Source organism: Salvelinus alpinus, chromosome 2, assembly GCF_045679555.1.
Source record: "Salvelinus alpinus chromosome 2, SLU_Salpinus.1, whole genome shotgun sequence".
Taxonomy (NCBI): Eukaryota; Metazoa; Chordata; class Actinopteri; order Salmoniformes; family Salmonidae; genus Salvelinus; species Salvelinus alpinus.
In genome coordinates, this window is record NC_092087.1 from 91514037 (window position 1) to 91526356 (window position 12320).

The window sequence follows — 12320 nt, forward strand, 5'->3', positions numbered from 1 at the left end:
GTTTCGACCAGGGGACAATGGTGCTCGGTGGCCCCGCAGAGACGGCAGACATACAGCCGCAGGTACGGGCACATCATGTCCCCAACCTGGCCCGTTGTGTTTGCAGAAGCTGCAGAACTTGCGCTCAGGTGATGGCACCTCCTCCGGCGTGTTTTTCCCACTCTGGCCCCAGGTGCCAGCGGGGGATCTGGACGCTGCTGTAGGGGGCTCGGGACCCTCGGTGCTGCTCGGCCATAAAGGAGCGTCTTCATGCAAGAGGTCGATTTCTGAATCGAGGGGTTCCATTTCGTGCCGTAGGGGTGGTGTCGCCACAGGTGTTATCGGTGACAGCAAGGCTCGCGGCAGAAACTCTTCAAAATCCACCATGGTCGAGCATATCCCGGAGTCATGACCCTCAACGGTTGACGGTTCTGAGGTGAAGTTTCCTAACTTCATCTCGTGCACTAGGTCAGCCAGCTTCAAGTAGTCCCGCCACGGGTCGAAACTCTTGTTTTCGGACTCCATGTAAGGCGGTAGGTCTATGAGTTGACAAATCATAGCGTTCATTCTCACACTTGTATTTTTTATATCCCAACAGACTAGTGTCTGATAACGATCAGAATGTACCAGAAAAAAGAACGCTGGGTCTCAACTGACAACTCAACTGAAGGCAAATTTGACAACGTTCACGTTTTAACCTGTCGGTGTTTTGTTAAACAGCCAATCAGATGGCGTTGTGCGGAGTCCGTGGCACGTGAGTCCGTGGCACAGCCGATCAAATGGTTTCAAACTGACAACAGCTAAATTGGTCATTTTAGAAGATCAACTATTTGGGATACAATTTTACACCTCACAATATTAAAAACTTCAAATATAACTGTTTAATCTATTCTATGTTCTAAATTGATAGGACTTCTAATTCTTAGTTATAGGAAGCTGTTTGATAATAGCCTATTTTAATAAGAAAATATCAGTAAAATAACTGTTAAAATTCAAAACTGCTTTTTAAAATATTTATTTGATTTCACCTTTATTTAACCAGATAGGCCAGTTGAGAACAAGTTCTCATTTACAACTGCGACCTGGCCAAAATAAAGCAAAGCAGTGCGACACAAACAACAACACAGAGTTACACATGGAATAAACAAGCGTACAGTCAATAACACAATAGAAAAAAGTCTATATACAGTGAACTTCCTTGCTGTTCACTATGCTTCGACGTCCTTGCTGTTCACTACGACCAAAACGATTTTAATACACAATGGAAATGACAAAGGAACAACAACTGAAACAGACAATATTATAAAACATACAATGGAAACTACATAAACAGCATCCTACTGAAATGACCAGTCCAGACGGGGACGGGAGATGTGGGAGTCGGGGTTTGGAGAGAGGGATGGGGACGGAGGGGAATACAGGGATTAGAGGAATGGGGAGATGGAGGAATTTCGTTACAGTCAAATAAATACACACGCAACAATCTACACAAAAGTCCATCTGTTATCATATAAGATCAATGATTATCTCAATCACCAATAATGATTTTCCCTTTGGGGTGATTAATAAAGTTACGTTGAAATCCATCGAATTGAAGAAAGACGTCAAAGAAGGAAGGATTTAAACAGTTTAGTAACGAGGTCTGCGTCTTAAATGACTCCCCATTCCCATCCCAAGTATCAACCCAGATTGAACTGAAAGTGTGTGAAGTTATATGGGCCCAAAATTATAATAATAATGCAGGTCTATAAATCACATATCATTGTGTCACATATACATATTTATCAGATGTTATTGTGGGTGTAGCGAAATGCTTGTGTTCCTAGCTCCAACAGTACAGTAGTATCTAACTATTCACAACAATACACACAAATCTAAAATTAAAATAATGGAATGAAGAAATATATAAATATTATGCTGAGTAATGTCGGAGTGGCATTGACTAAAATACAGTATAATAGAATATAGTATATACATATGATATGAGTAAAGCAGCATGTAAACATTATTAAAGTGATTAATGTTCCATTATTAAAGTAGCCAGTGATTTCATGTCTGTGTATATAGTGCAGCAGCCTCTAACTTGCAGGGTTGAATTGGCATAAAAAGCTACCACCGGGTTTAAGGGTTATTTTCTTCTCCTCTGTCTTTCCTAATGCTGATGACATCAGTGTGGAACAGTATGTAGTTACTGTGTTTTGTAGAATGTGTTTTAAAATAAATCATTACTAAGGTGAATCTTTGGTTATTGTACATCTCCTCATCTCAGTCGTGGCTCTATGAAACATGTTGCTTTTATAACTAACCAGTCTAAAAAGATTCCCAGCATAAAGATCACCTTTACCACTAAGATCTAAAGTCCACCTGTAGACAATGCCCTATATAGTGCACTACTTTAGACCACAGGCCTATATAGTGCACTACTTTAGACCACAACCCTATATAGTGCACTACTTTAGACCACAGCCCTATATAGTGCACTACTTTAGACCACAGGCCTAAATAGTGCCCTACTTTAGACCACAGCCCTATATCGTGCACTACTTTAGACCACAGGCCTATATAGTGCACTACTTTAGACCACAGCCCCATATAGTGCCCTACTTTAGACCACAGCCCTATGGCCCCTGATCAAAAGTAGGGCACTATTTAGGAAATACAATGCCATTTGGAACACAAACATGATGTGCAGACAGGGACATCTTTTTAGGGACACCTAGCTAATAATTAAGACACACAGGAGCAGCCAATACAGATATTATTGTTATTATTATAGCAGTTGTGTTGTTGTCAATAGTAATGATATTATAATAGTGATATTAGGCCTGTAGACTTGCAGCTCTACAGTTAGATTAGAGCATGTCGTTTTAAAATAAGAGTCAGGAAAACACAAGTATCAATTCAAAATTGTGTGATTTAGGCTCCACGAAATATGAAATGCGTTATGAAGAATGTATTCAGACCACAGGCCTATATAGTGCACTACTTTAGACCACAGCGCTATATAGTGCACTACTTTAATTTATAAGCGAAATCAAACATAGAAAACAGCAGTGGCATTAATAAAAATGTTTTTCCCACGGATTAAGTCGCACATAAATGTGTGTCTTTTCTCACAAATTCTGATCAGAAAGTCTGCTCAGAAAAATCGAAAACAATATATATAGCAATACAAACACCATTTATAAACGGGATTAAATAAATATAACATTAAGGTATATTCATAACATTCAATAACGAAGAAAAATAGAAACATAGGCTATCGTGTTTAAATTCTTGTCTTTTCTCACGAATTAAACAACAAAACAACATGCTGAAATACATTATGTACATGCACGAATTGAATGTGAGATTGTGTTGTCAAATTGGCCTGAACCGGTTTTGAGTGACCATTTACAATTTATTTACAATACATTTACAGAATAATAGCAAACCACTCAATTCAATTGGACACACGTCAATTCACGGGAGTCTGCCAGGTTTGGGTCACTAACCGTGATTTACAGAACAGTGGTGATTAATGGCCCATCTCAGGGTCCAAGACAACAATGGTTTGATGACTGTCCATCTGTGGAGCATTCTAGAAGGACTGATCCAGAAAGCTGGTTGTGTGTCTTCTACTGCCCTACTTAGTCTGTTCATTTGGGAGTAAAATATTGCCTATTGACAAGATTGAAACGGTGTCTGTTTCCTTACATCAGTGTTTCCCAACTCCAGTCCCCCAACAGCACACATCGTTGTTGTAGCTCCAAGTGAAAAAAGTACCCACTTGTCAAACTTGAGTAAAAGTAAAGATACCTTAATATAAAATGACTCAAGTAAAGTAAATGTAATTGCTAAAATATACTTAGGTATCAAAAGTAAAGCAAACCAGATGGCACCTTTTTGTTGTTCTTTATTAATTTACAGATGGCCAGGGACACACTCCAACACTCAGACATCATTTATAAACGAAGTATGTGTTTAGTGAGTCGGCCAGATCAGATGCAGTAGGGATGTTCTCTTGATAAGTGTGTGAATTAAACAATTGTCGTGATAAGCATTCAAAATGTAAAGAATAGTTTTGGGTATCAGGGAAAATGTACGGAGTAAAAAGTACATCATTTTCTTTAGGAATGTAGTGAAGTAAAAGTAAAAACCTTCATTTAATTAGACATGTCAATTAAGAACAAATTCATCTTTACAATGACGGCAAAACCCAGACGATTCTGGGCCAATTGTGCGATACCCAATGGGACTCCCAATCACGGCCGGTTGAGATACAGCCTGGATTTGAACCACGGTGTCTGTAGTGACGCCTCAAGCACTGAGCTGCAGTGCCTTAGACCGCTGCGCCACTCGGAAGCCCACGTAAAGGACAGATACCCCAAAAACTACTTAAGTAGTACTTTCAAGTATTTCACTAAAGTACTTTACACCAATGGATGTGACATAGACAGAGCTGTAGGTGGTTTCGACCAGGGGACAATGGTGCCTGTTGGTGGCTTGATCCCCAATGGCCCCGCAGAGAGGGCAGTCATACAGCCGCAGGTACCGGCACATCATGTCCCCATCCTGGTCCTTGAGGCTGTGGGACCTATACACAGACTCAGACTCCCCGTTGTATTTGCAGAACCTGCAGAACTTGCGCTCAGGTGATGGCACCTCCTCCGGTGTGTTTGTCCCACTCTGGCCCCAGGTGCCAGCGGGGGATCTGGACGCTGCTGTAGGGGGCTCGGGACCCTCGGTGCTGCTCGGCCATAAAGGAGCGTCTTCATGCAAGAGGTCGATTTCTGAATCCAGGGGTTCCATTTCGTGCCGTAGGGGTGGTGTCGCCACAGGTGTTATCGGTGACAGCAAGGCTCGCGGCAGAAACTCTTCAAATTCCACCATGGTCGAGCATATCCCGGAGTCATGACCCTCAACGGTTGACGGTTCTGAGGTGAAGTTTCCTAACTGCATGTCGCGCACTAGGTCAGCCAGCTTCAAGTAGTCCCGCCACGGGTCGAAACTCTTGTTTTCGGACTCCGTGTAAGGCGGTAGGTCTATGAGTTGACAAATCATAGCGTTCATTCTCACACTTGTATTTTTTATAGCCCAAAAGACTAGTGTCTGATAACGATCAGAATGTACCAGAATAAAGAACGCTGGGTCTCAACTGACAACTCAACTGAAGGCAAATTTGACAACGTTCACGTTTTAACCTGTCGGTGTTTCGTTAAACAGCCAATCAGATGGCGTTGTGCGGAGTCCGTGGCACGTGACAACAGCCAATCAAATGGTTTCAAACTGACAACTGCTAAATTGGTCATTTTAGAAGATCATCTTTTTGGGATACAATTTTACACCTCACAATATTAAAAACTTCAAATATAACTGTTTAATCTATTCTATGTTCTAAATTGATAGGACTTCTAATTCTTAGTTATAGGAAGCTGTTTGATAATAGCCTATTTTAATAAGAAAATATCAGTAAAATAAATGTTAAAATTAAAAAATTGCTTTTTTAAATATTTATTTTATTTCACCTTTATTTAACCAGATAGGCCAGTTGAGAACAAGTTCTCATTTACAACTGCGACCTGGCCAAGATAAAGCAAAGCAGTGCGACACAAACAACAACACAGAGTTACACGTGGAATAAACAAGCGTACAGTCAATAACACAATAGAAAAAAGTCTATATACAGTGAACTTCCTTGCTGTTCACTATGCTTCGACGTCCTTGATGTTCACTACGACCAAAACGATTTTATAACACAATGGAAATGACAAAGGAACAACAACTGAAACAGACAATATTATAAAACACACAATGGAAACTACATAAACAGCCATCCTACTGAAATGACCAGTCCAGGCAGGGACGGGGACGGGAGTTGGGGGAGTCGGGGTTTGGATAGAGGAATGGGGGACGGAGGGGAATACCGGGATTAGAGGAATGGGGAGATGGAGGAATTTACTTACAGTCAAATAAATACACACGCAACAATCTACACAAAATACCATCTGTTATCATATAAGATCAATGATTACCTCAATCACCAATAATGATTTTCCCTTTGGGGATGATTAATACATTTACGTTGAAATCCATCGAATTGAAGAAAGACGGCAAAGAAGGAAGGATTTAAACAGTTTAGTAACGAGGTCTGCGTCTTAACTGACACCCCATTCCCATCCCAAGTATCAACCCAGATTTGAAATGAAAGTGTGTGAAGTTATATGGGCCCAACGTTATAATAATAATGCAGGTCTATAAATCACATTTTATTGTGTCACATACACATATTTAGCAGATGTTATTGTGGGTGTAGCGAAATGCTTGTGTTCCTAGCTCCAACAGTGCAGTAGTATCTAAATATTCACAACAATACACACAAATCTAAAATTAAAATAATGAAATGAAGAAATATATAAATATTATGCTGAGTAATGTCGGAGTGGCATTGACTAAAATACAGTAGAATAGAATATAGTATATACATATGAGATGAGTAAAGCAACATGTAAACATTATTAAAGTGATTAATGTTCCATTATTAAAGTAGCCAGTGATTCCATGTCTGTGTATATAGTGCAGCAGCCTCTAACTTGCAGGGTTGAATTGGCATAAAAAGCTACCACCGGGTTTAAGGGTTATTTTCTTCTCCTCTGTCTTTCCTAATGATGAGGACATCAGTGTGGAACAGTATGTAGTTACCCTGTTTTGTAGAATGTGTTATAAATAAATCATTACTAAGGTGAATCTTTAGTTATTGTACATCCCCTCATCTCAGTCGTGGCTCTATGAAACATGTTGCTTTTATAACTAACCAGTCTAAAATGATTCCCAGCATAAAGATCACCTTTACCACTAAGATCTAAAGTTCACCTGAAGACAATGCCCTATATAGTGCACTACTTTAGACCACAGGCCTATATAGTGCACTACTTTAGACCACAGGCCTATATAGTGCACTACTTTAGACCACAGGCCTATATAGTGCACTACTTTAGACCACAGCCCTATATAGTGCACTACTTTAGACCACAGGCCTATATAGTGCACTACTTTAGACCACAGGCCTATATAGTGCACTACTTTAGACCACAGCCCCATATAGTGCCCTACTTTAGACCACAGCCCTATGGCCCCTGATCAAAAGTAGGGCACTATTTAGGAAATACAATGCCATTTGGAACACAAACATGATGTGCAGACAGGGACATCTTTTTAGGGACACCTAGCTAATAATTAAGACACACAGGAGCAGCCAATACAGATATTATTGTTATTATTATAGCAGTTGTGTTGTTGTCAATAGTAATGATATTATAATAGTGATATTAGGCCTGTAGACTTGCAGCTCTACAGTTAGATTAGAGCATGTCGTTTTAAAATAAGAGTCAGGAAAACACAAGTATCAATTCAAAATTGTGTGATTTAGGCTCCACGAAATATGAAATGCGTTATGAAGAATGTATTCAGACCACAGGCCTATATAGTGCACTACTTTAGACCACAGCGCTATATAGTGCACTACTTTAATTTATAAGCGAAATCAAACATAGAAAACAGCAGTGGCATTAATAAAAATGTTTTTCCCACGGATTAAGTCGCACATAAATGTGTGTCTTTTCTCACAAATTCTGATCAGAAAGTCTGCTCAGAAAAATCGAAAACAATATATATAGCAATACAAACACCATTTATAAACGGGATTAAATAAATATAACATTAAGGTATATTCATAACATTCAATAACGAAGAAAAATAGAAACATAGGCTATCGTGTTTAAATTCTTGTCTTTTCTCACGAATTAAACAACAAAACAACATGCTGAAATACATTATGTACATGCACGAATTGAATGTGAGATTGTGTTGTCAAATTGGCCTGAACCGGTTTTGAGTGACCATTTACAATTTATTTACAATACATTTACAGAATAATAGCAAACCACTCAATTCAATTGGACACACGTCAATTCACGGGAGTCTGCCAGGTTTGGGTCACTAACCGTGATTTACAGAACAGTGGTGATTAATGGCCCATCTCAGGGTCCAAGACAACAATGGTTTGATGACTGTCCATCTGTGGAGCATTCTAGAAGGACTGATCCAGAAAGCTGGTTGTGTGTCTTCTACTGCCCTACTTAGTCTGTTCATTTGGGAGTAAAATATTGCCTATTGACAAGATTGAAACGGTGTCTGTTTCCTTACATCAGTGTTTCCCAACTCCAGTCCCCCAACAGCACACATCGTTGTTGTAGCTCCAAGTGAAAAAAGTACCCACTTGTCAAACTTGAGTAAAAGTAAAGATACCTTAATATAAAATGACTCAAGTAAAGTAAATGTAATTGCTAAAATATACTTAGGTATCAAAAGTAAAGCAAACCAGATGGCACCTTTTTGTTGTTCTTTATTAATTTACAGATGGCCAGGGACACACTCCAACACTCAGACATCATTTATAAACGAAGCATGTGTTTAGTGAGTCGGCCAGATCAGATGCAGTAGGGATGTTCTCTTGATAAGTGTGTGAATTAAACAATTGTCGTGATAAGCATTCAAAATGTAAAGAATAGTTTTGGGTATCAGGGAAAATGTACGGAGTAAAAAGTACATCATTTTCTTTAGGAATGTAGTGAAGTAAAAGTAAAAACCTTCATTTAATTAGACATGTCAATTAAGAACAAATTCATCTTTACAATGACGGCAAAACCCAGACGATTCTGGGCCAATTGTGCGATACCCAATGGGACTCCCAATCACGGCCGGTTGAGATACAGCCTGGATTTGAACCACGGTGTCTGTAGTGACGCCTCAAGCACTGAGCTGCAGTGCCTTAGACCGCTGCGCCACTCGGAAGCCCACGTAAAGGACAGATACCCCAAAAACTACTTAAGTAGTACTTTCAAGTATTTCACTAAAGTACTTTACACCAATGGATGTGACATAGACAGAGCTGTAGGTGGTTTCGACCAGGGGACAATGGTGCCTGTTGGTGGCTTGATCCCCAATGGCCCCGCAGAGAGGGCAGTCATACAGCCGCAGGTACCGGCACATCATGTCCCCATCCTGGTCCTTGAGGCTGTGGGACCTATACACAGACTCAGACTCCCCGTTGTATTTGCAGAACCTGCAGAACTTGCGCTCAGGTGATGGCACCTCCTCCGGTGTGTTTGTCCCACTCTGGCCCCAGGTGCCAGCGGGGGATCTGGACGCTGCTGTAGGGGGCTCGGGACCCTCGGTGCTGCTCGGCCATAAAGGAGCGTCTTCATGCAAGAGGTCGATTTCTGAATCCAGGGGTTCCATTTCGTGCCGTAGGGGTGGTGTCGCCACAGGTGTTATCGGTGACAGCAAGGCTCGCGGCAGAAACTCTTCAAATTCCACCATGGTCGAGCATATCCCGGAGTCATGACCCTCAACGGTTGACGGTTCTGAGGTGAAGTTTCCTAACTGCATGTCGCGCACTAGGTCAGCCAGCTTCAAGTAGTCCCGCCACGGGTCGAAACTCTTGTTTTCGGACTCCGTGTAAGGCGGTAGGTCTATGAGTTGACAAATCATAGCGTTCATTCTCACACTTGTATTTTTTATAGCCCAAAAGACTAGTGTCTGATAACGATCAGAATGTACCAGAATAAAGAACGCTGGGTCTCAACTGACAACTCAACTGAAGGCAAATTTGACAACGTTCACGTTTTAACCTGTCGGTGTTTCGTTAAACAGCCAATCAGATGGCGTTGTGCGGAGTCCGTGGCACGTGACAACAGCCAATCAAATGGTTTCAAACTGACAACTGCTAAATTGGTCATTTTAGAAGATCATCTTTTTGGGATACAATTTTACACCTCACAATATTAAAAACTTCAAATATAACTGTTTAATCTATTCTATGTTCTAAATTGATAGGACTTCTAATTCTTAGTTATAGGAAGCTGTTTGATAATAGCCTATTTTAATAAGAAAATATCAGTAAAATAAATGTTAAAATTAAAAAATTGCTTTTTTAAATATTTATTTTATTTCACCTTTATTTAACCAGATAGGCCAGTTGAGAACAAGTTCTCATTTACAACTGCGACCTGGCCAAGATAAAGCAAAGCAGTGCGACACAAACAACAACACAGAGTTACACGTGGAATAAACAAGCGTACAGTCAATAACACAATAGAAAAAAGTCTATATACAGTGAACTTCCTTGCTGTTCACTATGCTTCGACGTCCTTGATGTTCACTACGACCAAAACGATTTTATAACACAATGGAAATGACAAAGGAACAACAACTGAAACAGACAATATTATAAAACACACAATGGAAACTACATAAACAGCCATCCTACTGAAATGACCAGTCCAGGCAGGGACGGGGACGGGAGTTGGGGGAGTCGGGGTTTGGATAGAGGAATGGGGGACGGAGGGGAATACCGGGATTAGAGGAATGGGGAGATGGAGGAATTTACTTACAGTCAAATAAATACACACGCAACAATCTACACAAAATACCATCTGTTATCATATAAGATCAATGATTACCTCAATCACCAATAATGATTTTCCCTTTGGGGATGATTAATACATTTACGTTGAAATCCATCGAATTGAAGAAAGACGGCAAAGAAGGAAGGATTTAAACAGTTTAGTAACGAGGTCTGCGTCTTAACTGACACCCCATTCCCATCCCAAGTATCAACCCAGATTTGAAATGAAAGTGTGTGAAGTTATATGGGCCCAACGTTATAATAATAATGCAGGTCTATAAATCACATTTTATTGTGTCACATACACATATTTAGCAGATGTTATTGTGGGTGTAGCGAAATGCTTGTGTTCCTAGCTCCAACAGTGCAGTAGTATCTAAATATTCACAACAATACACACAAATCTAAAATTAAAATAATGAAATGAAGAAATATATAAATATTATGCTGAGTAATGTCGGAGTGGCATTGACTAAAATACAGTAGAATAGAATATAGTATATACATATGAGATGAGTAAAGCAACATGTAAACATTATTAAAGTGATTAATGTTCCATTATTAAAGTAGCCAGTGATTCCATGTCTGTGTATATAGTGCAGCAGCCTCTAACTTGCAGGGTTGAATTGGCATAAAAAGCTACCACCGGGTTTAAGGGTTATTTTCTTCTCCTCTGTCTTTCCTAATGCTGAGGACATCAGTGTGGAACAGTATGTAGTTACCCTGTTTTGTAGAATGTGTTATAAATAAATCATTACTAAGGTGAATCTTTAGTTATTGTACATCCCCTCATCTCAGTCGTGGCTCTATGAAACATGTTGCTTTTATAACTAACCAGTCTAAAATGATTCCCAGCATAAAGATCACCTTTACCACTAAGATCTAAAGTTCACCTGAAGACAATGCCCTATATAGTGCACTACTTTAGACCACAGGCCTATATAGTGCACTACTTTAGACCACAGGCCTATATAGTGCACTACTTTAGACCACAGGCCTATATAGTGCACTACTTTAGACCACAGCCCTATATAGTGCACTACTTTAGACCACAGGCCTATATAGTGCACTACTTTAGACCACAGGCCTATATAGTGCACTACTTTAGACCACAGCACTATATAGTGCACTACTTTAGACCACAACCCCATATAGTGCACTACTGTTGACCCCATGGCCCCTGATCAAAGTAGGGCACTATTTAGGAAATACAATTCCATTTGAGACACAAACATGATGTGCAGACAGGGACACCTGCTTTGAGGATAACACAGGGCCACCAACGAGGCCACTACCAAGGACTGTGTGTTCTCCCTCTCCGTGGCCGACTTCAGTAAGACATTTAAGCATGTTAACCCTCGCAAGGTTACCGGGCCAGACGGCATCCCACCTTTTTAGGGACACCTCGTTGATAATTAAGACACACAGGAGCAGCCAATGCAGATACTATTGTTATTATTATAGAAGACATGCATAATAATAAACAAACATACTATTTAAATATAAGGTTCTGTAAAGTGAGATTAGATTTAACGTTAAAGTCGTATACAGCCAATCAAATGACATCACATTTTATTCGTCACATGCGCCAAATACAACAGGTGTAGGTAGATCTTACCGTGAATTAATTACTTATAAGCCCTTAAACAACTAGGCAGTTTAAGAAATATAGTTAAGAAAATATTTACTAAAGAAAGTAAACGATAAAAAGTAACACAATAAAATATCAATAAGGAGGCTCGGTACCGGTACCGAGTCAATGTGCGGGGGTACAGGTTAGTCCAGGTCATTTGTACATTTAGGTTGGGGTAAAGTGTCTATGCATTGATAATCAACAGCAAGTAGCAGAAGTGTAATAACAAAGGGGGGGAGGGTGTGTGAATGTAAATACTCC

At 40.0% G+C, this 12320-nt stretch overlaps 2 protein-coding genes across 2 annotated transcripts; both read right to left on the reverse strand.

The window, feature by feature from the left end:
- Positions 1 to 4356: 4356 nt before the first annotated feature.
- LOC139541651 (nanos homolog 3-like) lies at positions 4357 to 5031 on the reverse strand. The gene has a single exon (XM_071346534.1). It carries the CDS (start codon positions 5029 to 5031, stop codon positions 4357 to 4359), a length of 675 nt encoding a protein of 224 aa, XP_071202635.1.
- A 3813-nt stretch (positions 5032 to 8844) lies between these two features.
- LOC139541655 (nanos homolog 3-like) lies at positions 8845 to 9519 on the reverse strand. The gene has a single exon (XM_071346545.1). The coding sequence runs from the start codon at positions 9517 to 9519 to the stop codon at positions 8845 to 8847; it is 675 nt and encodes a 224-aa protein (XP_071202646.1).
- Between the last annotated feature and the right edge of the window lie 2801 nt (positions 9520 to 12320).